At 34.8% G+C, this 27,384-nt stretch overlaps 1 protein-coding gene across 1 annotated transcript in view; it reads left to right on the top strand.

Annotated features, from left to right (window-relative positions):
• Mettl8 (methyltransferase 8, tRNA N3-cytidine) overlaps window positions 1-27,384 on the top strand; it is an 84,953-nt gene that overhangs the window by 39,817 nt on the left and 17,752 nt on the right. Inside the window, exons 2-3 of the mRNA XM_026389551.2 lie at window positions 750-904; window positions 18,611-18,702. Of these exons, the coding sequence (XP_026245336.2) occupies window positions 762-904; window positions 18,611-18,702 (235 nt within the window). The 5' untranslated portion in view covers window positions 750-761. The remainder of the gene's footprint in view (window positions 1-749; window positions 905-18,610; window positions 18,703-27,384) is intronic.

The raw sequence follows: 27,384 nt of genomic DNA, 5'->3' as shown, positions 1-27,384 counted from the left end.
AGTACCTTACACATGGTAGACAAGCACTGTACCACTAAGCTAACCCCAGCCCATGATGTCATACTCTTTCAATTAGTCTTCCAAAATAGGGATCAAGGTTTGAGCTAATCAACTAAGCAGTTCTCGTGGGCAAGGATTAAAGCTTGTATTTTATATAGGGCAATCCATTATGCAACCATATTACTGACTATTCTTCAAAAAATATATGTATATAGAATTGTTAACATTAAGAATTGCTAGGATCCTGTCTTAACATGGTATTTATTTATTTGAATAATTTTTTGTATTAGTTCCTTATGAAGAATGAGATTTAATAAAGGCTTGTTTTCTTATTTTGCCACTACACTTGGGGTTTTTGGTCTTGAACTATCTCCTAGAAATATATTTCCTAGAATTCCCAAAACAAAATAGTAAAATCTTTTTAAAAAAACTGTCTTTTGTATGCAAAATTCAGATTTTGGGCTTGTGTAATTTGGCCACATGCTAAAAATTAAGTAAGCACATACCCAACAAAGCACAGTTGGTGGAGGCTGTAGTTTATGAAAAATTCCAGCCAATATTACCCACCCTAAACTTTCCTTTCTTTTGGCCTGAGAATAATTCAGAAGAGGCACTATCGTACCCATCTTTCATTTTTACATGTTTGGTTTCCATGTCCTTTCTGAGGTTGTAAACCTGTAGGAACCAGTTTTGACTATTAAGCAATATACCATTTAGTCCATACTGACTAATTATTTGTGACTTTGCAGGTACTACTGAGGATGAATGTGATTTGGAGAAATTATATTTGCTGCCTAAGACTAAGAAAGGTGCCACACAGATGCTACAGTGGTTCCCACCCAGTGGCCCCTCTGGGATCAAGAATTTTAACTGACCCAGCCAAAGTTTTTGAGCACAATATGTGGTGAGTTCTCTTTTTTAGGTCTGATATTATGTATGTTTATTAAATATCACCAGTGATATTATTTAAATTTAGTACCACGAAAGGATTTTTAAAACTATTGTTTTTATTTAGGTTGTAGAGAAAAGCAAGGATAACCAGTCCTGACTTAATGTGTTTCTAGTTCTAAATTGCTTTGCTAATGAAATTGGAAAAGTGGAACTTCCCTAGTGCTTTAAGCCAGCTCTCCCTCCTTGCCTCTGATCCTGACTTGCCAGTGTATTACTGGGTAGAGACTGGGTGGGAGGCTCTTTCCTAGGCAGGGTCCTCCTCTCACCTCACAGGCCCTTCATCTTTACAAATTGTTGTCAATCAGCAAATTGTATATACAGCACCTGCTGCTTCCTAAGCATCAGGGGAAGTCCCTGCTTTCAGAGAATCTAACACTATTTGGGAAGATAGGTAAATAGGTATGTATAGCAAAAGCTGATAATCAACAATACCAAACAGTAAATTATAAGGGCCCAGTGAGTGTTATAGAGGACATAAGCCTTATGAAGAACAAATAAGTAATGTAAAACAACTTGTGTATGGGCATAGTCAGGAAGGCTTCTTAGAGTGAGCAGAACTAAAATTAGGATTATTTATTCTGCCTCCTGTTCCTGGCACAAAGCCTGACACAGAAATATTTGTTGACTAATGATTTGGATAGGTAGAGCTGGATTAAGGGCATTCTGAATGAGAAGAAAGTCATAAAACAGAGATGAGGAAGTACAAGGCATTTTTAGGAGACAATAAACAGGGCAGTTTGGCTTAAAAAACGAAAAAGCACATCTAGGAGACTATTGAAAGATAAGATTGGAATGATATAGGCCAGATGTTAGGATGGGAGCAAAATTATGCATGGTCCTAAATTCATAGCTGAAGTACAAGATGCTATAGAGCCACCAAGGAGAAATGATTATATACATATTTGGTAACAATATGCTGGATATATCAGCAGGGATAACTTGAAGCAGGAGAGAGCTAGTGAGAGAGCTCGTGAAGGAAGAATAAATAGAACTTGGTACTTGTACAAAATAAAGGAAAAGGAAGAATTTGAAGTTTTGAACTTAGGTCACTGCTAAGAAAATCAAGAAGTTAACTGATTTTTTATTTTGGAAAAAAAGATGATGAATTTAGATGTAAACATTCAAATAGTCTTTGAGAAAAGGATAATCTGGTAAAAAATGTCCAGAATACAGAGACTGCTGCTGGGAAGAGGGAGAAAAAGTATCTGGGCTGGAAATGCAAAGTGGGATGTGATAGCTCCAGACAAAACTTGTTATCAGTCTGCCTCTGGGGCAGGTCTATAAGACTGGGAAAGTGATTTGGGGACTTTTTTAATGTTTTTATTCCAACAGAATATCAGATTAAAAAGGAAGTTTACTGATCTTTTATTAATTAGTCGTATAGTGTGCAGTATGGTAGCCACTAACCACGTATGGGTTATAGAGCACTCTAAAATGTAGTTTGTCTGAGTTAAGGTGGGCTGAAAGATTTTGAAAATTTAGTATTAAAAAAAGGTAAATTATTCAATTTTCATATCAAATTTCATGTTGAAATGAATGAAATTTTGGATACATTGAGTTAAATAAAATATATTATTAAAATCCATTTTACCTCTTTACTTTTTTAACATGGCTACTAGAAATTTAAATTATATATGTGGCTCGCATATATAATTTACTTTTTTGAAATTAAAAAGAGTAAATTAAATCATTTTGATCACCATTACCAGTATGGACAATTACTGTAGGTTGTGAGAGAAAATAGGCCCTTTTCCAGGCAAAGAGATCTCCAGAGGAACTTCTAGTCCTAGCCAAGATCCTCATTTACAAGGTTGGTTTTGTTTTTGTTTTTGTTTTTTTCTCCTTCATTAAACCCTAGTGATTTAGTTGTCTATTTTCCTATCTGCTGCTACCTCCAGCTCTTTTGCCTGAAATTTTTGCTTACCTATTTAAATTTCTGTCTTGTCATCATCTCTTGGGAAAGCAAGGGTTCATTAGTCCAGTGCTTCTCAAACACCGAGGGTTAGCTTTGGGATGACTGCACAAGAATCCCTGGGAGAGTACCTTTGCATTAGGCCTAGAGATGTGGCCTAGAGATTTTTAATTTGAAAAGCTTTTGGTAATTGTTGAGCAGCCAGATTTAAGAATCCTTGATCCAGTCCAATGACTTTCAGATTTTTTCTCTCTGCCTTTCTTCCTTCCTTCCTTTCCTTTTTAGTGCTGGGATTGAACCTAGGGCCACTCACAGAGCTACATCCTCACCTCTTTTTATTTTTATTTCGATACATGGTTTTACCAAGTGGCCCAGCTTTGCCTCAAACTTGTGATCCTCCTATTTCAGCCTGAGTAACTGGGATGCACCACTGTGCCTGGCTCAGACTTTTCTTTAGCAGGAGAACTTTTTTCTAGTGAAGTTTTTATATGACATCTCAATATTTAAAAGGTAAAAATCAACCTGTTCTGAATAAAGCACATGTAGGCCTGGGACATAAGCAGCTCCACTTTTTTACTTTCCCACATTCCATCACTCTACCAGCCTGGAAGACCTTCAGAGCTCTGCTCTCACAGTTTGAAAACCTCAAACTAGTCCAGATAGCCACTCAAACTAGTCCAGATAGCCATCCTTCTCCATAGCTTGCTCTCCAAGGGGTTATCCAGCCTGCACTGGGATACCACTAGTAACCCCCTCCTCCAATAGATATATATTATAATAACAACAGTAAAAATTATTTCCTTCAAGAGAAAAGGAAGTAGCAGCTTCACTTCATCTTCCCACACATCCTTATTTCCACCTCCTATATTTTTTTTGCATGAAGATTTGTTATATATATTTGTTTGTTTTCTCCTTCCTTCAAGTCCAAAGTTCTGTCTAAAAGTTTTCATTTTCTTCCTTATTTTTTTCTTCATATTTAAGAATAATATTTCCACTCTTGCTGAATTTGACTTTTTACGGAATGTTTCTGTGAAAGTACATGTCAATTTTCTCTTACAGATGTTGCTCTGAATTATCTAGTTCATTTTTTCCTCTAGCCTCTACTTTGTATGGATGAATTACTCTTTCTACGATCCTTTTAAAACTTTTTCTTAACAAAAATATATTCCATTTTATTCAGCTTCTAATATTCTGAGACAAATTTGTCTTCCAGATTTTGGATATTTGTATCACTATTTATGTCAGCCTATAGTCTTGATTTTAAATTATTTGGTGAAGTGAAATTCACATAACATAAAATTAACCATTTTAGAGTGAACAATTCCATGGTGTTAGTTACATTCACAACTTTATACAGCCAGCGCCTCTATCTAGTTCCCAAACATTCCCGTAATTCCAAAGTTTAACCCCTTATCCATAAAGCACTTATTCCCACCCCCTTACTCCCAGCTTTTGGCAACCACTAATCTATGTTCTATCTTTGTAGATTTGACTATTCTGATAATGGAATCATACAATATGTGACCTTTTCTGTCTGACTTTTTTCACATTGCATAATATGTTGGAGCTTCCTCTACCTTGTAGCATATTCTTTATTTTTTTTAAGGCCAAACAATGTTTCATTATTTATATATACCACAATTGTCTTATTCATTCAACTTTTAAAGAACATTTATGCATTTTCTACCTTTTGGATCTTGTGAATAGTACTATCAACACATGTATACAAGTTTGGATCCCTGCTTTCAATTAGAGGAGGTGTATACTTAGGTCTAGAATTGTGGTGGTCACATGGTAATTCTATGTTTAAGGTTTTGAGCCATTGTCAAACTTTTTTTCCACAGCAGCTAGAAACAGCTGGACTATTTATTTTACATTCTATCTTTACTCTTTTAATTACACTTATTGTATTTAAATCATTACTGGGGAAATACTGACCAGAAATGATATTCAAAATGCTTTTGAGACATGACCCAAAGGTCTATCTTTATTAAGCAACTTACACTGTTACTTGGGAAAATCATTCCCCATTCCACATTATTCCTAGTTTAATTGTGTGGGAACTTTTCGAGAGATCCCTGAAATTTGTAAGGAAGCAACAAGCATTTGTGTTTATCTTATGACTAAAGTAGCTAAGCCTGTGGGATGATCCATAGTTAAAAAAAAATACAGCTTACTTCATGAACCAGTACTTAGAGACATACTTCATTACACATTCATAAAATAGGAATAGAAGTTGCCTGTACAGTTTTTACCATGTGAGATGTGTACCTGGGTTCCCACTTGTTCTATTCTACTGTGTTTCCATTTCATTCTCTTTTTAAGTATTGGGTAGACTAAGTTGATTTCATGACTCATGGAAAGGTTATAACCTTTAGTTTAAAAAACACTGAGCTAAGCCATTCTCTGTAGACCCAAGGTAAGACCTGGATGTTGCAACATTATTTCTGTTGTATAAGCCATTTAAATAATAGGATGTTTTTCTGATCTCAATAAGGTTCAGATTCTAAGAATTCTTTAATATTACATAATTTTCCTTATATAATCATTGTATTATCATCTGACTGCTCTTGCCCTATTTCATACATCGTAAATATTTTCTTTGACTTCCTCCATCATCACATTTATTTTGAGAGGCAGTAGAGTACAAATGTTGACAGTACAGACTTAATGGTTACCCAGCCTTGGGAAGCTACTTAATCTTTCTCTCTCTCTTTTTTCTTTTTTTATAATTCAGTGAAGTGAAATTCACATAACATAAAATGAACAATTCTGTGGTATTAATTACATTCCCAGAGTTAACCTAATTCTGGGAAGATACTTAATCCCTCTGTGACTTAGTTTTCTTTTTCTAAGATGGGATAATAATAGTAGTATCTACATCATAGCATGTTATTAGGTTTAAAATGATCACATTTAACATAAAGTATCTTTGCATTGTAAATAAGCAACATACTATATAATAATTAGCTATCTTATTATGATTACTATTTTCTAATGTGTTCTTTATTTATGTTTTTTCTTAATTATTTGTATGATTATATAGAGAAGAGCTTAGCTTGCATTTTTTTCTTAGCTATATTTTCCATAATATTAGCACACAATAAATATGTTTGAGTAAATGAGTCTATATAGAGAAATATAAGATCTAGCTCCTGTCCACTGGAAGTTTATAATTAGACTGAAAATGAATACAGTGGCTAAACATGGACTTTAAATCCAAAATACCTGAATTTTAATCCTGCATCTATCCCCGTCCATCTATATGACCGAGCAAGTTCCTTCCTGGTGTGATTATAAAGGAGATAATACATGTAAAGCTTGTCATAGTAATAAGTGCTTACTAAAAGTCATAATTCATATTATTATTAGATGAAGAACTGAGATATATACTTATGAATAAATAAACAACATAGAGCAATATGCAGGATCATAATAAATGATAAAGACAGCAAAGACCCTAGGAATTCAAAATAGGAGATTCCTAAGATGGAAATGAAAGAGCAGGTAGAATTTAACCTGAGCCTTGAAGAATGAGGAATACTTAAAGAGTAAATCATTTTTTTGTTGTTGCTGTTCAAGTGGTTGCATGAACATCTGGATTTGAGAATAAATACATGAGGTATATTGTAAAGCATGCAAATAGATCTGCTCAGTTGGGAGTTGGGTTTAATGTTTTGAAACTAGATGAGTGATATGATGAAAGTATTTAGGAAAATTAATTAGCACTGTTGTTCAGGATACTTAAAGTTAGCTATTGTGGAACATGTAGTGATATCCTTTATTTCCAGCATTTTCTGAATATTGATAGGTGCCCAGCCCTGGGCTAGGATGTGTGGAGTATGCAAGAAAAGACTAAAAAATAATCACTTCTCTGATCTATTTAAAAAATAAGCCAGAGCCTTCCAGGTAAAGAAGATGGGATGAACTGAAAAGCAGAATATTCCTCCTCCAACAAAATGAAAAGAATTAGTAAAAGCAAGCAAAACAATGCCAACAGCAACCCCCTGAAAAAGACCATACACATGGAAAACTAGTCACCAAGGAAAGAAATTATAGATTCTTATGTGGTTCCTAACCCCACCTGCATCCATCAGAAGTAGTAACTAGAGAAAGAAGGTCAGCAGGTAAACTATGAGACTCCTTCCTAAAACTCATTAGGCAGCTGTGGCAGAAGTTGAAAATGAACTCTTGGAAATAAATACTCTTACCTATCATCACAGAATTTGAAGTCTCAGCAAAGCAGGGAAAACTAGAGCATTCCTTATTTTCTGGGGCTCCATGTTGAATTGAGAGAACTATCTGAAGCCCAAGACAAACTTATTTAGGAATAGGACACATCCTAACTAGGTAAATGAAGCTTAGCACAGGACTTAATCACCCTTAGAAAAAAAGAAGGAAAAAAAGGAAGATGTGAAAAAGAAAAAGCAGACTCAGCTTTTTGGCTCTCAGAAGGCCAAGGTGCAACTTTCTGCAGTTATCATGCATCCAGGCACAATTGACCTTAGCTGCATTTGCTGGGCCTTTCAAGTTTAATCCCAGAGATTAAAGTGGAATACCTAGGTGCACCTGTGGGAAGCTGGTGCCTCATCTGCCCTGGTTCTCCAGCTCAAACCCCTTGTTAAAAAAAAAAAAAAAAAAAAAAAGATATCACCAAGGCATTTGGTGACTTGAAGTATCTAAGGACTACAGTAAAACTGCCATTAAGGGGACAGGCCAACCCAGATTAAGGTGGTATCCTCTGCCTCTGCCCTGATCATCAAAACCCTCCACAAACCACTCAGAAACACAAAGGGAAAAAAAACCCAGAAAAACATTAAGCACAATGGAAATATCACTTCTAACGAGTTTGATAGTATTGCCTGCTAGATATGTCATTAATTTTTAGCCATAGAGCTCCCTGAAACCATTAAAGAGGTTCTAGAGACTGCCCGGTCTTGGGCTGTAGTGTTGAATGCTGCTGCCTTCATGACTTTATAAGTGGCATTAACAGTGGTGCAGTAGAATGTCCAGCTAGTGAAGAATTACAAAGAAAAATATTCCAATAAAGAATCATTTGGCAAAACAAGGTAAAATGCAGATTCAGACTCTCATAAAGGCTACCTATTACTCAGCTAAGTCCATCAGTAACCCCCATCCCCCATTAGGCTACAAAAACATGGATAAAATACATAATGCCCAGCCTTTGAAATAGAGCTTACAGGGACAAATAAAAAGTTATCTGGAAAAGGTAGAATGTCAAGCCAGGTGCCATGGTGCACGCCTGTAGTCCCAGAGGCTCAAGAGGCTAAGGCAGGAGGATCATGAGTTCAAAGCCAGCTTCAGCAAATTAGCGAGGCACTAAGCAACTCAGTGAGACCCTGTCTCTAAATAAAATACAAAATAGGGCTGGGGATGTGGCTCAGTGGTTGAATGCTCCTGAGTTCAATTCCCAATACCAAAAAAAAAAGAAAGAAAGAAAGAAAAAAAAAGTAGAATGTTGAGGGAAATTTACCTGTAAAACAATAGAAAAGACAGAAGAAAGGAGGGAGAGGAACATATAGTGCGTTATGGAATATAGTGCCTTATGTATTAGTTTGCATTTTTCTAATAGTCTTTATAAAGGGAATCATATAATATGTTCTCTTTTTGCCTAGCTTCTTTTACTCAGAATAATTATTTTGAGGTTTATTCATGTTGTAGCATGTATCAACATTTTTTTCCTTTTCATTGCTGATAAAAGATTCAGTCAGAATATATTTTTAAAAGCTCTCAAAAATCTTTGGGCACAATGGCGCACACCTGTAATCCCAGTGGTTCGGGAGGCTGAGAGGAGGATTGCAAGCTCAAAGCCAGCCTCAGCAACTTAGCAAGACCCTAAGCAACTCAGTGAGACCTTGTCTCTAAAAAAATACAAAAAAGGGCTGGGGATGATGCTCAGTGGTTAAGAGCCCTTGGATTCAATTCCTGGTACAAAAAAAAAAAAAAAAAAAAAAAAACCTCTCATAAGTCAATAATAAGGTTCTGGGATACAGCTGAGTGGCAGATCAATAGCCCAGCTTGTGCAAAGCTCTTAGTACTCCCCCCCCTTAAAAAAATTCAGTAATAACAAAACAACCCAATAAAAATGAAAAAAAGATTTTAACAGACAGTTCACCAAAGAAGTTACACAGATGGTAAATAAACACATGAAAAAATGCTCAACATCATTAGTCATTAGAGAAATGCAAATTAAAGTCACAATGATATACCACTTCACACTAATTGGAATAGATAAAATTCAAAATACTGAGCATACCAGTGCAAGTGAGAATGTGGAGGAAATGGAATTTTATACATTGTTAGTGTATAAAATTGTTAGTGAGAATATAAAAATGGTATAACCACTTTTGAATACAGCTTGGAAGTTCCTTCCTTCCTTCCTTCCTTCCTTCCTTCCTTCTTTCCTTCATTCTTTCCTTCCTTCCTTCCTTCCTTCCTTCCTTCCTTCCTTCCTTCCTTCCTTCCTTCCTTCCTTCCTTCTTTCCTCTGACTGCTGAACTCAGCCCTTCTACCCTACCACTGAGCTACATCCCCAGTGCAGCTTGGCAGTTTCTTTAAAAGTTAATCATATACCTACTATTAATAGACACAAAAAGATGAATGAATTTCAAATTATTATGCTGAGTAAACAGAGCTAGGAATAAAGAGTATAGTAGTCTCCTCTTACCCACAATTTCAGTTACCCAATGTTAACTGTCATCCATATATGTGTGTGTGTGTGTGTGTGTATGTGTGTGTGTGTGTTGTGTGTGTCCTTCACACAGGCTAGGCTCTACCATTGAGTTACATCCCCAGTCCTGGTCCAAAATGTTAAATGGAAAATTTAAATATTAAAATATTAAATGGAAAATTTCAGAAATTAACAATTCATAAGTTTTAAACACAGTATATTGTTTGTTATTCTGTTTTATTATTAGTTGTTGTTAATCTCCTATTGTGCCTAATTTATCAATTAAACTTTATTATATGTGTGCATATAGAAGAAAATACCCATAGTATATCTAGGGTTAGGTACTACCCACCATTGGAGGCATCCACTGTGGGACCTTAGACTATACCCTCCATAGGTAAGGTGGGACTGTTATACATACTATGTTTTCTTGTATTGTTCTAGAAAATGCAAATCATTCTGGGCTGGGGTTGTAGCTCAGTGGTAGAACGCTTGCCTGGCATGTGTGAGGCCCTGGTTTGATCCTTAGCACCACATAAAGATAAATAAATAAAATAAAGGTATTGTATCCATCTAAACTACAAAAAAAATATTAAAAAAGAAAATGCAAATCATTCTTTATAGACAGAAGGAAAGAAGTAGAAGGGCACAAGGAATCTTTTTTTTTTTTTTTTTTTGCAGTACTGGGGATTGAATCCAGGGCTTCACACATACTGGACAAGTGCTCTCCCACTGAGCTACATCCCCAGCTCTCCAGGAAACTTGAAGTTTGGTGCATATGTTTGTTATCTTCACTGTAGTGATGATTTTACCAGAGTTTACATATATCAAAACTTATCAAGTTACACAACTTAACTATGTGCATTTTAGTATATTTCAGCTATACCTCAAAAGCTATAATCATATAAAGTATGGTTATAGCCATACATTGGAGAATAATGTAGCAGTTAGTAAAAATAAGAGATCTTTGTATACTGATACAAAGAGATAGTTACAATGCATCATTAAATAAAAAGAACAAGTTTAGAAGAGGTATCTCTAGTATAATCTCATTTTTAAAATGAATTTCTGTGCTACAAATATTTATATATCTTTGTTTTTATTATTTTTTTAAAAATATTTATTTTTTAGTTGTAACTGGACACAATATCTTTATTATATTTATTTTATTTTTATGTGGTGCTGAGGATCGAACCCAGGGCTTCACACGTGCTAGACGAGCAATCTACCGCTGAGCCACAATCCCAGCCCCAATATATTTTTGTTTTTAAATACATAGAAAAATTCTGAAAAAGTCCACACTATCCTGAAAACAGTGCTTATCTCATGGATAGTAGTAATAATAAAGTAGAGATGAAAGACTATTTTAAATGCATCAGTATTGTTTAAAGTGTAATTAAAAGAAAAAGAATGACTTCCTTCAAGAGATGAATGGATAAAGAAAATGTGATATAAACACACACACACACAATGGAATATTACTCAGCCACAAAGAAGAGTAACTTTATGACATTTGCAAATAAACAGTTGGATCTGAAGACCATCACACTAAGTGAAATAAGCCAGTCCCAAAAAGTCAGAGGTCAAATATTTTCACTAATATGTGGAAGCTAACCCACAATAAGGAGGGTGAGGGGAGGTATAGGTATTCAGTAGATTAGACAAAGGGGAATGAAGGGAAGGGGGATTGGAAAAGGAAAGACAGTGGAATGAATCTGAAATAATTTTCCTATGTACATATATGAATACACCATAGTGAAAACCATTCTGGTCTGAGGTTGTAGCTCAGTGGTAGAGCGTACATCCATAAGAATGGGGTCTTAATTAGAATAAGATACATTTCATGCTTGTATAATTATAGCAGAATGAATTCTACTGTCATGTATAACTAAAAAAGAACCAAAAAAAGTGCCCCTTTTACTCATCCAATCCCTATCTTGTTATCTAACTGATGATAAAGTGTGTATTCTTTAGTATAGATTACAATTCCTCAAATATTTTGAATTCTACCAAGTCTTCTTCATCTTTGTGTCCCCAATTGGCAGCTCGGTGCCTGATATATATTATAGGTTCCCATTAAATATTTAATGAGGGAAGTGGACATTGGTTTCTCCCAGCAGCTGTGACACCCATTGCATTGTATGTAGAAGTGGGAAGGCATTATTTTCAGTATTTATGTCTTCTCCTTCCTAAGTAAGAAATTTACTGCTAACAGCAACAGTCAACTGAAATATTCATTATTGCCAAAGAGAAAAGTAGGTAGCCAGAGTCAAAGTATACATTAGAATAAATAGAGGAAAAGAAGGTTTAACTGGAGCTAGTTCAGTTATTAGCTGATAGGCCTATAATAGCTATATTTTATCCATTCCGAGACTCACAATTTCTCACCAATTAACATCTCTGAAATCATGACACTTCTTGTAATTGATGACATCTTAAAATTGTACTTGGAAATGGCTTTTTTTCCCTTACTAGTACAGAAAATTATGCCATTGTAGATTTGATGAAATCGGATAATTATAACCCCAGAGTACTTAAGCTTAACTTGAACACTGTTTTGAGAACTATTACCCTTATTTGACTAATACAAAAGCAGAGAGAGACATAAAATTTAAATGATTTTTTTCCATTGCCATATATCAAGGCTAAGAAAGTGTTTGTTATATTCTTAGAAAAACATTAAAACCTTTTGCTCTATGGATAAGTGTGCCATGGATATAGATATAAAGTTCAACCAGGAGGAAGTATATGTGAATATAGGGGGAAACACTCAGTAATAAAAGCAATAAAAATTAAAACTATGAAGTAACCTTTTAGATCTATTAAATTAACACCAGAAAAGAAAGGGAGGGAGGGAGTCAGGAAAAGAAAGAAGAAAGGAGGAAAGAGAAGGGAAGGGAAAAGGAAGAGAAGGGAAAGGAAGATAGATAATATCCAGCCCTATCCTGACAATGTTGTAAATTCATAGAACTTTATTTAGGTATCTTTTTTTTTTCAGTCTCATCTTTTCCTTATGTTCCCTTTTTTCCTGTCTTCTTTTGGATAAATTGAATACTTTTTTTCTTTTACTCTATTTTTACTACTGGCTTTTTGACTATGTATCTTTGCATTATTTTTTAGGGGTTATTCTAGGACTATAGTTTCAAATATCTTTGCCTCAGGACCCCTTTATACTCTTAAATCACTAAGGACCCCAAAGGTCTTTTATTTATATGGATTGGGTCTGTTGATATTTTCCATATTAGAAATTAAAACTGAGACATTAAAAATATTTATTATTTTCAAGATAAAAATAAAACTATTATGTATAATATAAATGATATTTTAATGAAAATATCTTTATGTTCCCAAAAATGTAGTACAAAGAGTGGCATTATTTTAAATGTCCGTAAGTCTCTATAATGTCTGGCTCAATGGATGATGCTGGATTCTCATAAGTGCTTCTGCATCCAATTTTTGTAACATGTTTATGTTGAATTACATGAAGGAAATTTGGCCTTACACAGATATGTACTTGTAAAGGAGTTTTTAACAACCTTTTTCAGTTAATTGTGGAAAAATTTTTTGATATTACATTAAATATCAGTAGTGGCAGTTTCTTTGTTGTAATTTCTAATATAAAACCATAAGAATGAGCTTTTCATATTCTGCTACATTATAATCCCTTGGTGCACCTTGCACTTTGGGTGGATTCTTTACCTATGTAGCATCATGCATGGGTAATTTGGAAAAGACTGGCTCTGTTTTATGTAGATCTTCCAAATATTGACACGTTTTATTATGCAATATTTAAAAATCAATTTGTTAATACCACCATCAGTCTTATCAGGAAGATCTGATAGCTATTATTAATATTATTTATTATTATTAATATTTTTATTGTATGATTAATATTATTGATAATATCTTGTACAGAGTCTAAGATTATGTTGTCTTCCTTTAAAGATGTTGAGTTTTTGTTTTGTATTGTTTGATTTTTTTCCTGGTAAATGGCTAATTTACTGACTGATTTGTTTGGGGTTGTGTTGATTTTAGGTTGTTAGAATGGGATATTTTGATGTCCCTGAGTCTATAATGGTTCCTAATCCTGTGGCTGGGATTTCTAGGGTTTTAACTGAATACCTGAGGTGTTTCAGAGAGGTCTCTCCATTCTAACTTAGCTGGAAGTCCAGAGAAGCACAGTACTTCCTATCTCCAGTGATTTTTTTCGCCCCCACCCCCATAGGTTTTCTGGAGCCTCACCTTGTGGATGAACAGCTAGCAATAGCTAAAAACTCTGGGGAAATTCTCTTATAGGCTTAGGGGCCTCCTCTGAATCTACTACTTTCTCAGTATTCTGCTACACAAACCCTTACTACCTTAGCCACTCTTGAGCCCTGATCTCTGCCTTTTTAGCTCATGAAACTATCATTCACTAAAACAACTATCTCTTCTTGGGGGGCTTCACCTATTTATACCAGTCTAGAAGTCTCCCCAAACAGAATGTCTGGTTAACTGGGGGGACTCACCTTTTGTGTTTCTCCTATCTTACGGATCATAGTATTGTCTGATGTAGTCCAATGCCTGAAAAAAGTTGCTTCATATATTTTATCCAGTTTTATATTTTATAGAAGAAGACTAAGCCCATTACCATATATTCCATCATGGCCCAAACTAAGTCCTGTACAATATTAGTCATAATTATGATGAAGATTTTGGAGCTGTATAGAAAAATATGTATATAATAAATATGAATTTATTATAGAAGTAAGAATTATTCAAATACTTTTAGGCTGAAACTAGTAAAGCCTGTTTTTTTTTAACTTAAAAATAAATATTTTATTTAAAATTCCCTAGCCGCCTCATATTTGTCTTTAAATTATGTTCTGGACTAGAGGTATACCTCAGTGGGAAGGTGCTTGCCCAACACGCACAAGGCCTTACCTAGGTTCAATCCCCAGCACTGAAGAAATAAATAAGTAAGTAAATAAATAAATAAATACTATACTATACTGAAACCTTTATATAGACGGTAAATAACAAAGACAGGAAAATAGTCTATTTATGTAGTTTATACTGGGTGCTTTCTTCATTAATATCTGAATATTAAGAGTTACGATATGAAGCATCCCCACATTTAGAAGAATTTTCTATAGGTATAATCTTCAAAAACTTTAGTATACAAGCTAAACAAGTATGGTATGAATGTGTGCCTTTTAACTTCTTCAAACCAAAACAAATGCAATTATTTAGACTGCTGCCACCATCAGCTTAAAGTTAAAACAGAGAATCATCATTTAATTATACCATAGATATAAAAGGAATAGGAAATGTATATATGTAAAATATATACATTTATATGAACTGAGATCACAGGACAGATAAATACTACAAAATCCTGAGGCCAATTTTACCATTTATATTATGAATATTTGTCTTACTAAAAAAAAAAAAAAAACCTTCCCTTTTATTTTCTTTTTTGAGTGTTCTTTTTTCTAAATTTTCATGAAAAGTATTGAGTATATTTTGCATTTTCTGCTCAATTCCTTTTTTTTTTAGTTTTTTTCTTTTTCTAAGGAAACATAAGTTCCCTTTTATAATAAGAATTACTGTTTTCCCCCATGAACAGTGATATAAAAGTCTTAATGACCATCATTATATGTCTTAAACATATAGTATAGTATTTATATAAATATAGCTTTTAAAAATTATTTTAGTTGAAATAGCCTTACAATATTAAGGAAATTTTAAGATAGTTCTCTCTTAATCCTGCTACTCTAATGTAATTGTTATTATTTCACCATTTAGCACCTTTATTCAATGTGTATATAATTTTAAACAGTTATAATTTTAACACAAACACAATTTTGGAATCTGCCTTTTTAACCTAGTTTAATTTCACAAATACTTTTTGACATTATCACATGGTAGTGAAATTTTTTTTGAAATGTCTATATAATATTCCTTTGAGTTAACTTATTTTTTCATTCCCCAATGACTGAGTTTGTTTCCAATTTTTTGCTATTTTATTTAATGTTCAATGAACATCTTTGTAAAGATATTTTCTCTATAGAACTTTATTATTCTTTTGTTACAATAAATCCCAAGCAGTACATTTCATAAGCCAAAACAGTGTAACCATTTCTGTCTTTGGTTTTCGTTTTAGTTGTTAGTCTAATTATTTTAGTTTTATTATTAGTTATTTGTCTCTATGCTTAAATTCTATTGTTGTATTTATTACTTGTAAAAATATTTGAGTGATTCTTATTGCTGGCTGTTGGATTTTGGTTTGTATGAATCAGACTTATAAAGAACTGCCATAAAGCAGCAGGTCTGGAGGAAGTCCCCATAAATAGAGTGGGAACATTTTGTAGGTTTCTGAGCAGATTCTGTAACTATATAGTGGGAAAATCTGTTCTGCAGGAACTTGGGGTATAATATTCCCTTAACAGTTAAGAAAATGAAACAACATAAAAAACAGTATAAGGATGTTAGGACAATTTAAGAAATAACCAAATCTATTAAATACTTAAGAAGTAGGAAGTTAAACCAGCAGTTTAAAACACGTGCTTAATCAAGCTGAAGACTCCATATACTCTTGTTGGCTCACCACTTGGTTCTCTATAGAGAAAGCAATTGTTCTGTTTTCTTCCTATGTTTTATAAAAATTTATAGGTGAGAAACTCATCCCCAGCCTTAGTAACACTATTTTTTAAGCAGATGACTTGTTGTCTTTAATGTCATAACAGTCATGCAAAATGTATAGTTCCCAGCCTCAATTCATTTATAATTACTTGCATTTATTAAAAGGAATCATAACAAAAATTCATTCTAATTTCATTTATTAAAGCAAGTGACAAGCTTCTTAATGATTGGGTTATAACTGGGTTTTTTTTTTTTTAATGCTGGTGGTTAAATTTTCATCTGTGAAACTCTGATTTTTACATTCTCACTCCCTTTTCCTAGAGATCCAGTGTACCATTTTTGATCCTTTTAAAAAGATAATAGATTCTTATCTTTCCATAGTGTATTTTAGTTTGGTCACCTGACTCTATCCTCTGATATCTGATTGCATAAACATGAGTTAAAATAGAACCAAGCTTCTCATCATTCTACCCAAAGCAACTCTATTCTGTCATCATTATTCCTGCTTTCCTAGATACTAAGGGTTAAAACCTTGGAATCATTCCTGACTCTTACTCTTCTTCTCCTTTAATATCGAGTTCATCTCCAGGTCATAACTATGATTTTTTTCAGTGTCTCCCACTCCACTGTCTTTTTGTGTTTTCCGTTATCTCCACCTTAATCCTGGTACTCATTACTCCTAGACCACTGCAACAGTCTAATTGGTCTGCCTCCAGTCCTTCCCCACTCCATTGCATCTTGCACATAACTTAAAATCCTCTGAAATCTGACCATTACCCAGATCCCAACTTCATCTGCAGTTGCCCAAGAGAACCAATCAAAATGGAATTTTTCATTATTTCCTGTAATATGCTGTCCATATTGCCAGCTTCTTAATGGCAAAAGTAATTGCCCCACTGCCCAATCCCCAGCCTGATGCCAAACCAACCTTCTCCTTAAGCCTTCCTCTTTGCCCTAGCCAGCATTAATTGGCTATACTCCCATTCATCAGGTGCTAACCATGTCTGTTGCATTGTAGTATTTACATTTTGTTTGTCTCCCTGCAATAGGAGAGTATATGCCTTTGATGGACAAGATTAAGTCTTAAAATCTCTCAGTATCCCCTACTGTGTTGGTAGATAATAATAGATGAATGGATGAGAAGGTGGACTTTGATATGACATAAAGCTGGGTTTGAATTCTGGTTTTGCCACCTTTTGACTATAGGACCTTAAGTGAGTTACTACACTTTTATTTCTTCATATGCAAAATGAACATGATTAAAACCCTGTCACAGGATTTTTGAAAGCATTAGATAGGACAAATATGTATGAAATGTGCTTAACAGTGCCTGACATATAATAAATAATAAATGGTTGCAATTATGATTATTCTAACTGCTTAGTTAATGTTTGTCAGTCACCATTAATGATGCATCTTCAAGAACTTTATAATTTTTCCTTTTTCATCAGATGACTACAAATATATAGTTACAGTGTGAAGGTGTAGATATCAGTAGGCTATATGGAATTGAATGTAGGGTTTGTTGTTGTTGTTGTTTTTCTTATGTAGAAAAATGATTTGTTTCAAGAAATCGTTTCACTCACTTATAAACTAACCTCTTGTAAAAAAAAGAAACACAGCTTTGTAAACAATGAAACCAAAACCAAATCACCTTTTTTGTATATAGATATTGCTTCTGTTCTAAGAAAGACCCCACCTCCACCACTACCTCTGTGGTGCTGGGGATTAAATCAGGGCCTCACACATGGTAGGCAACAAGAGACATTTTTACAGCACAAAGGAGTATCTTCTCATATAGAGAAAATAATTATGAAACTAAAATATACTTAAAAAAAGGGCTAAATCTTAGAAAAATGACCGTTTTATATGCTGTATCAGTTTACTTTTACCATTTAAATGTTAAATGAATTCATTTTCAGAAACTAAGGTAGCTAATAAAAAAATCTAAAGTTACTTTTTAAATTGCAGGGTAAGTACCAAACATTTTAAAACTTGAATCTGATGGTAAAGTAACAAAATGCAAGTGTTATAAAAATAATGTTAAAATATTATTAAAGAATTCTCTGCTCATAAATAAACAAAAAGTCGAATAAATTAGCCTTGGAGTAAAAAAACAGCAAACTGTACCAGTACACAGGTAATAATTTACCAGAGTGTTCTGGGTACATTACTTTAGCAGCCATTTCCCACAAGTAGCTGGGACTGGCAGGATGGCCAGATAAAAATAGAAGAACCAAAGGAGTTGCAGGGTCACTCCAACACCATTAGGAGGGATATCTGATACAAAATATATTCATTCAACATGGAATTTGTTATCACTTGTGTTTGCCTAATCTAGAATAAAAGATGGAATCCCTGGTCACTTTTTTTCTGCCTTCAATTATAAAGCACATTTTATAATCTTTTTATTTCTTTTTTTTACCCCCTAGGGATCACATGCAGTGGTCTAAAGAAGAAGAAGAAGCAGCCAGAAAAAAAGTAGAAGAAAATTCAGCTGTGCAAGTCATTCCAGAAGAGCAAGGTAGCCTATGACATTGTGGCTCCTAGAGCCAGACTTCTCTTACCTTCCACTGGTTCAGTTCATAGCTAGCTGGTGTCATTGCTTCTGAGAGTTCATAGCTTCTACCTAAGCCAGTCAGTCCACTTGTTCCCTTTTGTAGAATTCCTAGTTCTTCCAGGGTAGTAGGACCAAAATTAATGAAATAAATTATGTATTCACCCTATAATTGGTCTTTTGGTAGTCATAATGCTTTTTCTGGAAGATACACATATGGATGGCATTTTAAACAAGATATGAAAATATAACTTTAAATTTTTCTTCTTGCTATGCTACTTTCAGTATGCTATTGTGCGTTTCACTTGCTAGGAACTTTGAACATATTCATGAACTTTGAGTGAAGAAGATAAAGTCATATCAAAGTTTCAATAAAGATCAAAAGCATTTTTCTTGGAGGACTATGTATCTAGAGTTTAATTTAGGTAAAGTCTTGTCAGCCTTCACAAATGGCTTTTTAAAAAATTGGCCTGTGCTACTGTCAAAAAAATAGAAAATGAAAAGTGTTGACAAGGATGTAGAGAAATAGGAGCCCTTGTGCACTATTGGTGGGATTGTAAAATGGTGCAGCCACTATGGAAACCAGTATAGAAGTTTCTCAAAAAATTAAAAATAGAATTCCTATTATGATCCAGCAAATCATTTCGGGGTTACATTAAAAAAAATTGAAAGCAGGATCTCAAAGTGAGATTGCATTCCCATGTTCAGAGCTGCACTATTTATGATGGGCTGCTGTGAAGACACAGAACAAAAGATACCATTTCAAAATGACTCAAAGAGGTAGAAATTTCCACTACATCCCTTCTGCATCCTCCCTGCAACACTACTCAGTGCAGTGGGCGTCATGTGTATGTCAAAGGACCACAGCAGTGGGAGGAATACATTATGAAGTGACCATCTTATCACACTTAAAGCAAGGTTGCACAGAGCAGTAGCTAAAGCTGCTAGGAGGCTGCCAAAGGAAGAAGACTGGTGTTCTAAGGACAAAAGGTGGAAGCAACACAACCATGTTGGATGAATGTTATAAACAAAATGTAGTATATACATAAGATGGATGTTATCCCACCTTAGAAAGAAAGAAATCCTGTCACATACCACCGAATAAGCCTTTAGGACATCATGCTAAGTGAAATAAGCCAATCACAAAACAGAAAAATACTGTATGATCCACTTACATGTTGTATCTAAAGTAGTCAAATTCATAGAAACAGCTGAATGGTTGTTGCCAAGGGTTGGGGGAGGAAGGGAGAAAAGGACAGTTATTTGGTAGATTTAGAGTTAATGTTTGGCAAGATGGAGACATTCCAGAGATCTGTTTCCCAACAATGTGAATATACTTAACACTACTGAACTTAAAAATGGTTAAGATGTTAAGTTTTATCTTGTGCATGCTTTTCACAATGTTTTTTTAAAAAGCACAGGAAGGAAAGGATGGAGGGATGAAGAAAAGAGAAGAGAAAAGAAGTTGGCCTATGTCCTCACTGCATATAACTGGGAACCCACAGATCCTCTGCCCAACTCCTACCCTGTCCATATGGGATTTCCACCTTATTTTTCTTAAAATGATATCTTCTTTAGAACATGTTGGTTCTTTTTTTCTTTCTTTTTTAAAAAATAATTTATTGAAGTATCAAATAGATACAGAAATTTATGCAATTTATAAATGGATTTTCACAAAGTTCAGTGAATTTTCAGAAAATGAATGTATCTATGTAAAAAGCACCCACATCAAGAAATAGAATATTACCAGTAACCTAGCAGCTTTCTCATGCTCCTTCCCAATTATAGTACTCCCACAGACCTCTCACACATAAAAGAATAGCCCCCATTCTGGCCTCTAATACTATGGATTAGTTGCCAGAACACTTGGTTCTGGTCATCATATTCTGATCACTCTTATAGCAATGTAAGTATAACCTAATGATAAAGTGAGAGTCAGCAAACTATTGCTTATGGGCTCGTATCCAGCCTGCTTCCTATTTTTATAAAGTTTTATTAGAAAACAGACTTACTCATCTCTTGACATACTGTCTATGGCTGCTTTTGAGCTATAAGTACAGAGTTAAATAGCAACAGAAACTGAATGTGTTCAACAAAGACCAAAGAACTTACTACCTGGTCCTTACAGAAAATATTCTACAAGTTCTAAGGTAATTTTTTTTTCATAGATTGATAGCTGTCCTGAAACTCCCAGAGAAAAATGTTTGCTTCCTGTGTAAGCCAAACAGCAAAAATCATCAATTCCATTGGTGGCTAACTATTATTCTAGTAACTTTAGTCTACAGTTGAGGCTGAAGTTCTTTGAAACAAAGGTAGTTGTAAAGACTGAATTAGTGAGACAGCCTTCATTAGCTCTGCCCTTAATCAGTGAAGATAGCAATGCTAACCTAGCCTCTCTTGGTATCATGGATAACCTATCTTAACCTCTGTCATTGTTTGCTATGCCTTATAGGTAGTTCTTCTTCCTCCTCCTAAACATTAATATGTCTTTGGGGATGGACAGTAAAGAAGAGCACCTGATTCACGGTGGAATCATTCTGTTTTTATAAGTTCCAACCGTGCAGTCCCAGGATGGAATATGGCCAGGGAGTGTTGGGGCTGGATTTGAGGGTACATACCAGTGGCAATACTGCCTACAGATCAGCCAACATTGCATTCTTTTGCAGGACTCTGTCACACTGTTTTTGAGGAAGTATAACTTTGCTTCTTTTCCAGCAGCTGCACAGACATATTTTCCACATTACTCAAACTTCTGCTAGTGGCCACCTGGATTTGACAGAGAGAGTCAAGCCTAAACTGAATTAAAAGTTATCAGTCATTTTAATTCACTTCCAGGAAGTTGAAAATGATCCACAGTGTATTTCCTGATAATGCAAAAAAAAAAAAAAACAAGTTTTTTTAACCCTCTTTTGAATATATCTGTTCAGATCATAGATAGATGAGCATGGCTGATACTGTTCCTTTAAAGTGCTCTGTACAAGGCTGCCTATTTTGTCCTATTTATGTTAACAATGAACTTGAGTGAAGCTAATGAGAAGGTTATTTTAGGGCCTCGGAAACCGCAGTAAAGGAAAATGACAGTTCCCACAGAACCATAGTGTGACCAAAATAGAAAGGTGGTGACTGGCCTCTCTCTATAGAAACAGGAAAAGCAGGCAAGAGAGGGCTGATGGTGCCACGTTGAGGCATTTGATTTGCTTATTAGCATGTCCATTCTTTTCTGTGGAAGTTTTCTAGCTGCTCCGAAGAAACAGAGCAAAAGATTCCATTTCAAAATGACTCAAAGGCGTACAGGTTTCTGCTGGGTCCCCTCTGTTTTCCCCCATAACACAATTTGGTGCAGTGGGCTTCTTGTATGTCAGGGAACCACTGTAGAGGAAGGAGTGCATTATGAAGTGGCCATCTTATCACACTTAAAGCAAGGTGGCACAGAGAAGTAACTGAGGCTGCAGGGAGACTTGTGTTCTGAGGAACTATGTCAAATGATAGGACATTGTAATGAGAGCCATATAGTGCAGTTTCTGCTAGTGCTCATAGACCTACCACTCTGCCGAAGCCCCGGATGAGGCTTCCAATTTGATATTCTCTGATGAATATGGGTCAGGGTGAATAGACTGTTTAAAAGCTCTGCTCCCAAATTTTGTGAGAACCCCAAGGAAGCCTTGCTCTGGCTCTTTCACCACTGCCTATGTTAACCATCTTTTCTTACCTAGGAGAGTTTTTAAAGTTTTTAAAGAGCCAAGCTCTCCCATCACAAAGTATTCTGTGTACATATCATTATACAGTAGGTGTTGGGAGCCGCCCCAGTTCCAAAGACTAACTTCCCCATCCCCCGAGAAGAGCTGTCCAATGGTGAGCCCTGCTGGCTCACATGATCCTTACCCATGAATCAGACTAGCCCTGCTGGCTCACGTGATCCTTACCCACCAATCAGACTAGCCCTGCTGGCTCACATGATCCTTACCCACAATTAGAAAACACCCCATGCCAACTGTTAAACCCTTCAACTGTTTACTGTCAAACCACCCCCGGCTCTATAAATATGCAGAGCTGTTCCTCAATAAACGGGCATTTTCTCCAACTATGAGCCTTGTTCCTTCTTTCAGTAGGAGCACTGTTTATTGATCTTATCTCACTTTATTGATGCCACTGGGAGGAAATACTGGTTGTTCTCCCATGCTGGCCAATTCTGGCCCATTTCTCTTAGTCTCTCTATGTTATACTCTCCTGTCACTCCCGTCTCCCATTTCTCACCTATTGTCTCATCTGTTGGTGAGAACCAATGCCAGGAAACACCCCCGTAACCTGAAAATAAGAAGTTATGTGTCACAAATAATAATCTTTTGCTGAATGGTGGTTGACAATCTTGTTTCTATGGTTAAAATGCATAGTATTCAGGCTCTCTTTAGTAATATTTCATTCAGTTAGATTGCCAGAGTAAAGATTTTTGATTCCACATTTACTTTTTGTAATTACTTTTAAGTTTTATTATAGCTCGTATTGTTTTTTAAATGAAGGTTAACTCAGAAATGAGAAAGATATATTTGGCAGTTTTGAGTTTATATGGTTATATTTTATAATTTCCTAAGAAGATCTCCAGTGTGTTATATCTCAGCTGGTTACATAGCTAATGTAATAGGTATTTTAAACTTTTTTTAAAAAAGTATTTTTAGTTGTAGATGGACACAATACCTTTATTTTGTTTATTATTTTATGTGGTGCTGAGGATTGAACCCAGGGCCTCACATGTGCTAGGCAAGTGCTCTACCACTGAGTCATAACCCCAGCCCAGGTTTTTTAAACTTAATAACAAAAGCAGATGCTATTTCCACTTTAAAATATCTTTGTAAATAACTACCTACCTAGGATGGGTCATCTCTATCAAGTAAAATAATAAGAGTCTTATTGTACCCTGCCTTGTGAATACCTTACTACTTAAGAGAATGTTCTATATGAAAAAAGAAAATGAGGGCTGGGGATGTGGCTCAAGCGGTAGCGCGCTCTCCTGGCATGCGTGCGGCCCGGGTTCGATCCTCAGCACCACATACCAACAAAGATGTTGTGTCCGCCAAGAACTGAAAAATGAATATTAAAAATTCTCTCTCTCTCTCTCTCCTCTCTCTCACTCTCTCTTTTAAAAAAAAAAAGAAAATGAATGGCAAAGTTCTTTGAAGCAAAGGTAGTTGCAGAGACTGAACTCGTGAGATAGCCCTCATTAGCTGCCCTTAATCAGTGAAGGTGGCAATGCTAACCTAGCTTGTCTTGCTATCATGGATAACCTATCTTAAAAGTTGTGTGCTGATAAATATAGACTACTTGTTTCTAAGATGGCTTTGACTGTTTAAAGTTTCATGCAGCACTCTCAGAAATACACTTCTAATTTAGAAATTTTAAAAGTTCTCTTTTATTAGACAGTGACATGTGGAAATTTCCAACTTTGAGAGCTCAGGTATTTTCGTAATTGATGTGCAAAAATAACTTCAAATTGCTTTTTGTTACATGGCAACTTAGAATAAATTTTCATAATTCATATTAATCATATCATATATGCCAGATACATAAATGGTTTAATTCAGTTTTTTAGTTATGATGTTCGGGGTGATTCAGAATGAATCTGAATATTTAAGTATAGTTAGTATGCCATATTCCTTCTTCAGCAGTATTGAATTTAGTAAGTGAATAATTGAGAAGTTGCTTCATCTGGCTTTGTTAAACAGATCACTGCACCCCTTTTACTGCCAATGGCAGGGAGCAGTTACCCCTGAATTGGCAACTTAGGAATACAAAAAGAAAAAAAAAATGTTTCTCCAAGAAAAATTAATGATTCATACACCTGTTAGGAGGTCACTTAGACAAGATCAAATTGATATAAATTTCTCAAAACTATACTCTTTTTTTTATCATTATTGACCTGAACTTGTGGCGGGGTTAACAGCAGGTTGAAACCATTTTTCACTCACGGTCAGAGAGTAACTCCTCCACTTCCACTATTATCACAGATACTTATGCAGTTCAGGAAATTAAATCATGCATCAAAGGTGTTTGTTGTCTCATGCTCATCATTATGATGAGTTTGATTAAGCTTCCGTGGGGCCTCAAAAGCTGTCACACATCACTGGGAACTACGGATTTGCCAGCATTGATTTGAAATATTGCTTAAATCACAGCTGTAAGAGACCCATTGGTGCCGCTTCTTTGTTTTCTTTCTGTCTCACACGTCTATTCTTACAGAGTATTTTATATTACTGTTGTTCATCATAATTTCATCATATAACCTAGCATAGTTTATATTTCATACAATATGAAAATAAGATTTAATTAATTCTGTACATCTGATCTATTTAAGGAAGGTTAAATATAATCAGTGTTATTTTTTACAATTTACTTATACTGACTAGAAGTCATACTGAAGTTTTAATTTTCATCTTTATGTTTCATAATTGAGAGGAAAGAAAAAAAGAAAAACATCATTTTCAGAGATATTTTGGGGGTGATCATGACTTTGTGTTAGGAAGATGGTGTTAATATAATGGTTAAGAGCCCAACTTTCAGAATTTGACAGACTTGATCTAAGTCGTGACTCTGCTCCTTCTAGCAAGGTGACCTTAGGGAATTTTTTTATCCCCTCTGACCTTGGATTTCTTTATGAATTGGAATAGCAATGTCTATATAGGAGATATTATTAGGATTAAATGGGGAGGGGATAGTCCAAGTAAAGCATTTGACATACTACTTGACATACCATAAATATCTAATATGTGATTATTGTTATTTTTTGTATATTCATCTTTATTTCAGTTCATAAATGTATTAGTTTGACCCCAGAGATTTAAGGTACATGACAGATATCTACAGTAGAAAGCCCAAACTAACACAGATCTCTCTAAGGACATCTAGCTAGGTGCATCTGTAATCCATTCAAAAACATGACTGGTTGTTTGAATACTCCACTGTCTACTTAGGAATAGTGGGGAAAGCAAGTAATTTGTTAGTGTCATATGGTAAATTTTTATTCCATAGACTTCCTGGCAATCTATGGTTTATCTTTGGGTAGGGGGTGGTACCAGTTAAACCCAGTGGCCTCTGAGTTACACCCCTAGCCCTTATTTAATACTTACCCACATTCAGGGCCTTCCTGAATTCCTTATAAGTTTAAATGGGCACCTGGCCAGGTGAGTAGTCTGATACATCATGGGTTAAGGTGTGAATACAGGGATCATGTAAGAATTTGCATTCCTAACCAATTCTCAGGTGAGTCCAAAATTTCTAATACTGAAATAGATTTTTCTGTTTAAATGACCATTTTTAAAAAGGAGACAAATATGCCCAAATATTTACCAGAGATTTTCAAACCCTTTGTTTAAAACAAATTTTTTTTGATCACTTTACTGGCCAGGCATAATGGCATACACCGATAATTAATCTCAGTGACATGAGAAGCTGAGGCAGGAGGATCACACATTCAAGACCCGTCTTAGCAATTTAGTGAGGCCCTAAGCAACTTAGGGAGACCCTTTCTCAAAATTAAAAGAAAAAGAGGCTTGGAATGCCTGGGTTCAATCCTCAGTACCAAAAAGAGAAAGGAAAAAGAAAAAAAATCACTTTACCAATTCTTTCTGCTAATTAAAGGACCCCATGTCAAGTATTAGGCCAGTAGCTAACTCTTCTCTCCTCAAATAAACATTATTTGGAATTGAGTGTGATTTCAAAATGAAGTAGAGATGAGTGGCAGTCTTTCTCTAAAAGCTATTGATATTTTTAATTGTTGTTATTGGTATAATGGTTCATGTAATTGTTTGATTTTTTTTCTCTTAATTTTTGAGAGAGAAAGACTTGAAAAACAGCTTGAAAGTATAGATATATTAGCAAACATTAACCATTGTTTTCTAATAGTAATTGAATTCTTTTAAAAAATTGCATACACTGGGGTTCAATTTATATTCCTCAGATATTTGTTATCTAAAACAGATTGCAATCACATTATTACAGGTTAATTTTCTTTATAAATTTTAAAAATCTAAAGCAACAGGCTCGTGTTTAGACCAGCAGTCCAATTCAAGATTGTGCTGTTTGTAAAACTAATCATGTTTGTTTTTTAAAAATTCATGGCACTTAATAGAAAAATACACAGAATTTTTAGAGCTTAAGCAGACTAATTCGGAGAACTGTAATTCAACTTTCTCATTAAATGAGGAAACTGTAGGCTAGGTGAATGAAGAATTCAGCTAAGATTCTTCATATTTGTGTCAGATGTAGAGATACTACTTTACAAAAGATAGAACAGTATACCTAATAATTGTGAAATTCTTATCATTGCTTCAATTTTTCATCTGTGATAAATGAATATAAATAAATTTTAAACTTACCATCAGTGTGCTTACTGTGATGTGATTTTTTTCTCTTAGTAAATTATCCTTTATTTTTGAATTACTATGTAAAGTTGCCCTGTTTGCCTTGCATGGTTTATTTGCTCCCATGTCATTGGGCACTTGAATTCTTTCCCACTTTTTTCTATTACAAATAGGACTGCTATGCACATACATTTGCCAGGATATTCCCCTGTACTCTCTACTTCGCCTTAATTCCTAGGGGAATATATGCAAACTTAATCAAGGTATAGTATTCTGGTTACTGGTAATTAGGCTCAAA

This window comes from Urocitellus parryii, chromosome 1, assembly GCF_045843805.1.
Source record: "Urocitellus parryii isolate mUroPar1 chromosome 1, mUroPar1.hap1, whole genome shotgun sequence".
NCBI lineage: Eukaryota > Metazoa > Chordata > Mammalia > Rodentia > Sciuridae > Urocitellus > Urocitellus parryii.
Note: the sequence above shows the minus strand (reverse complement) of the source record. Positions and strands in the feature narration are given on the sequence as shown.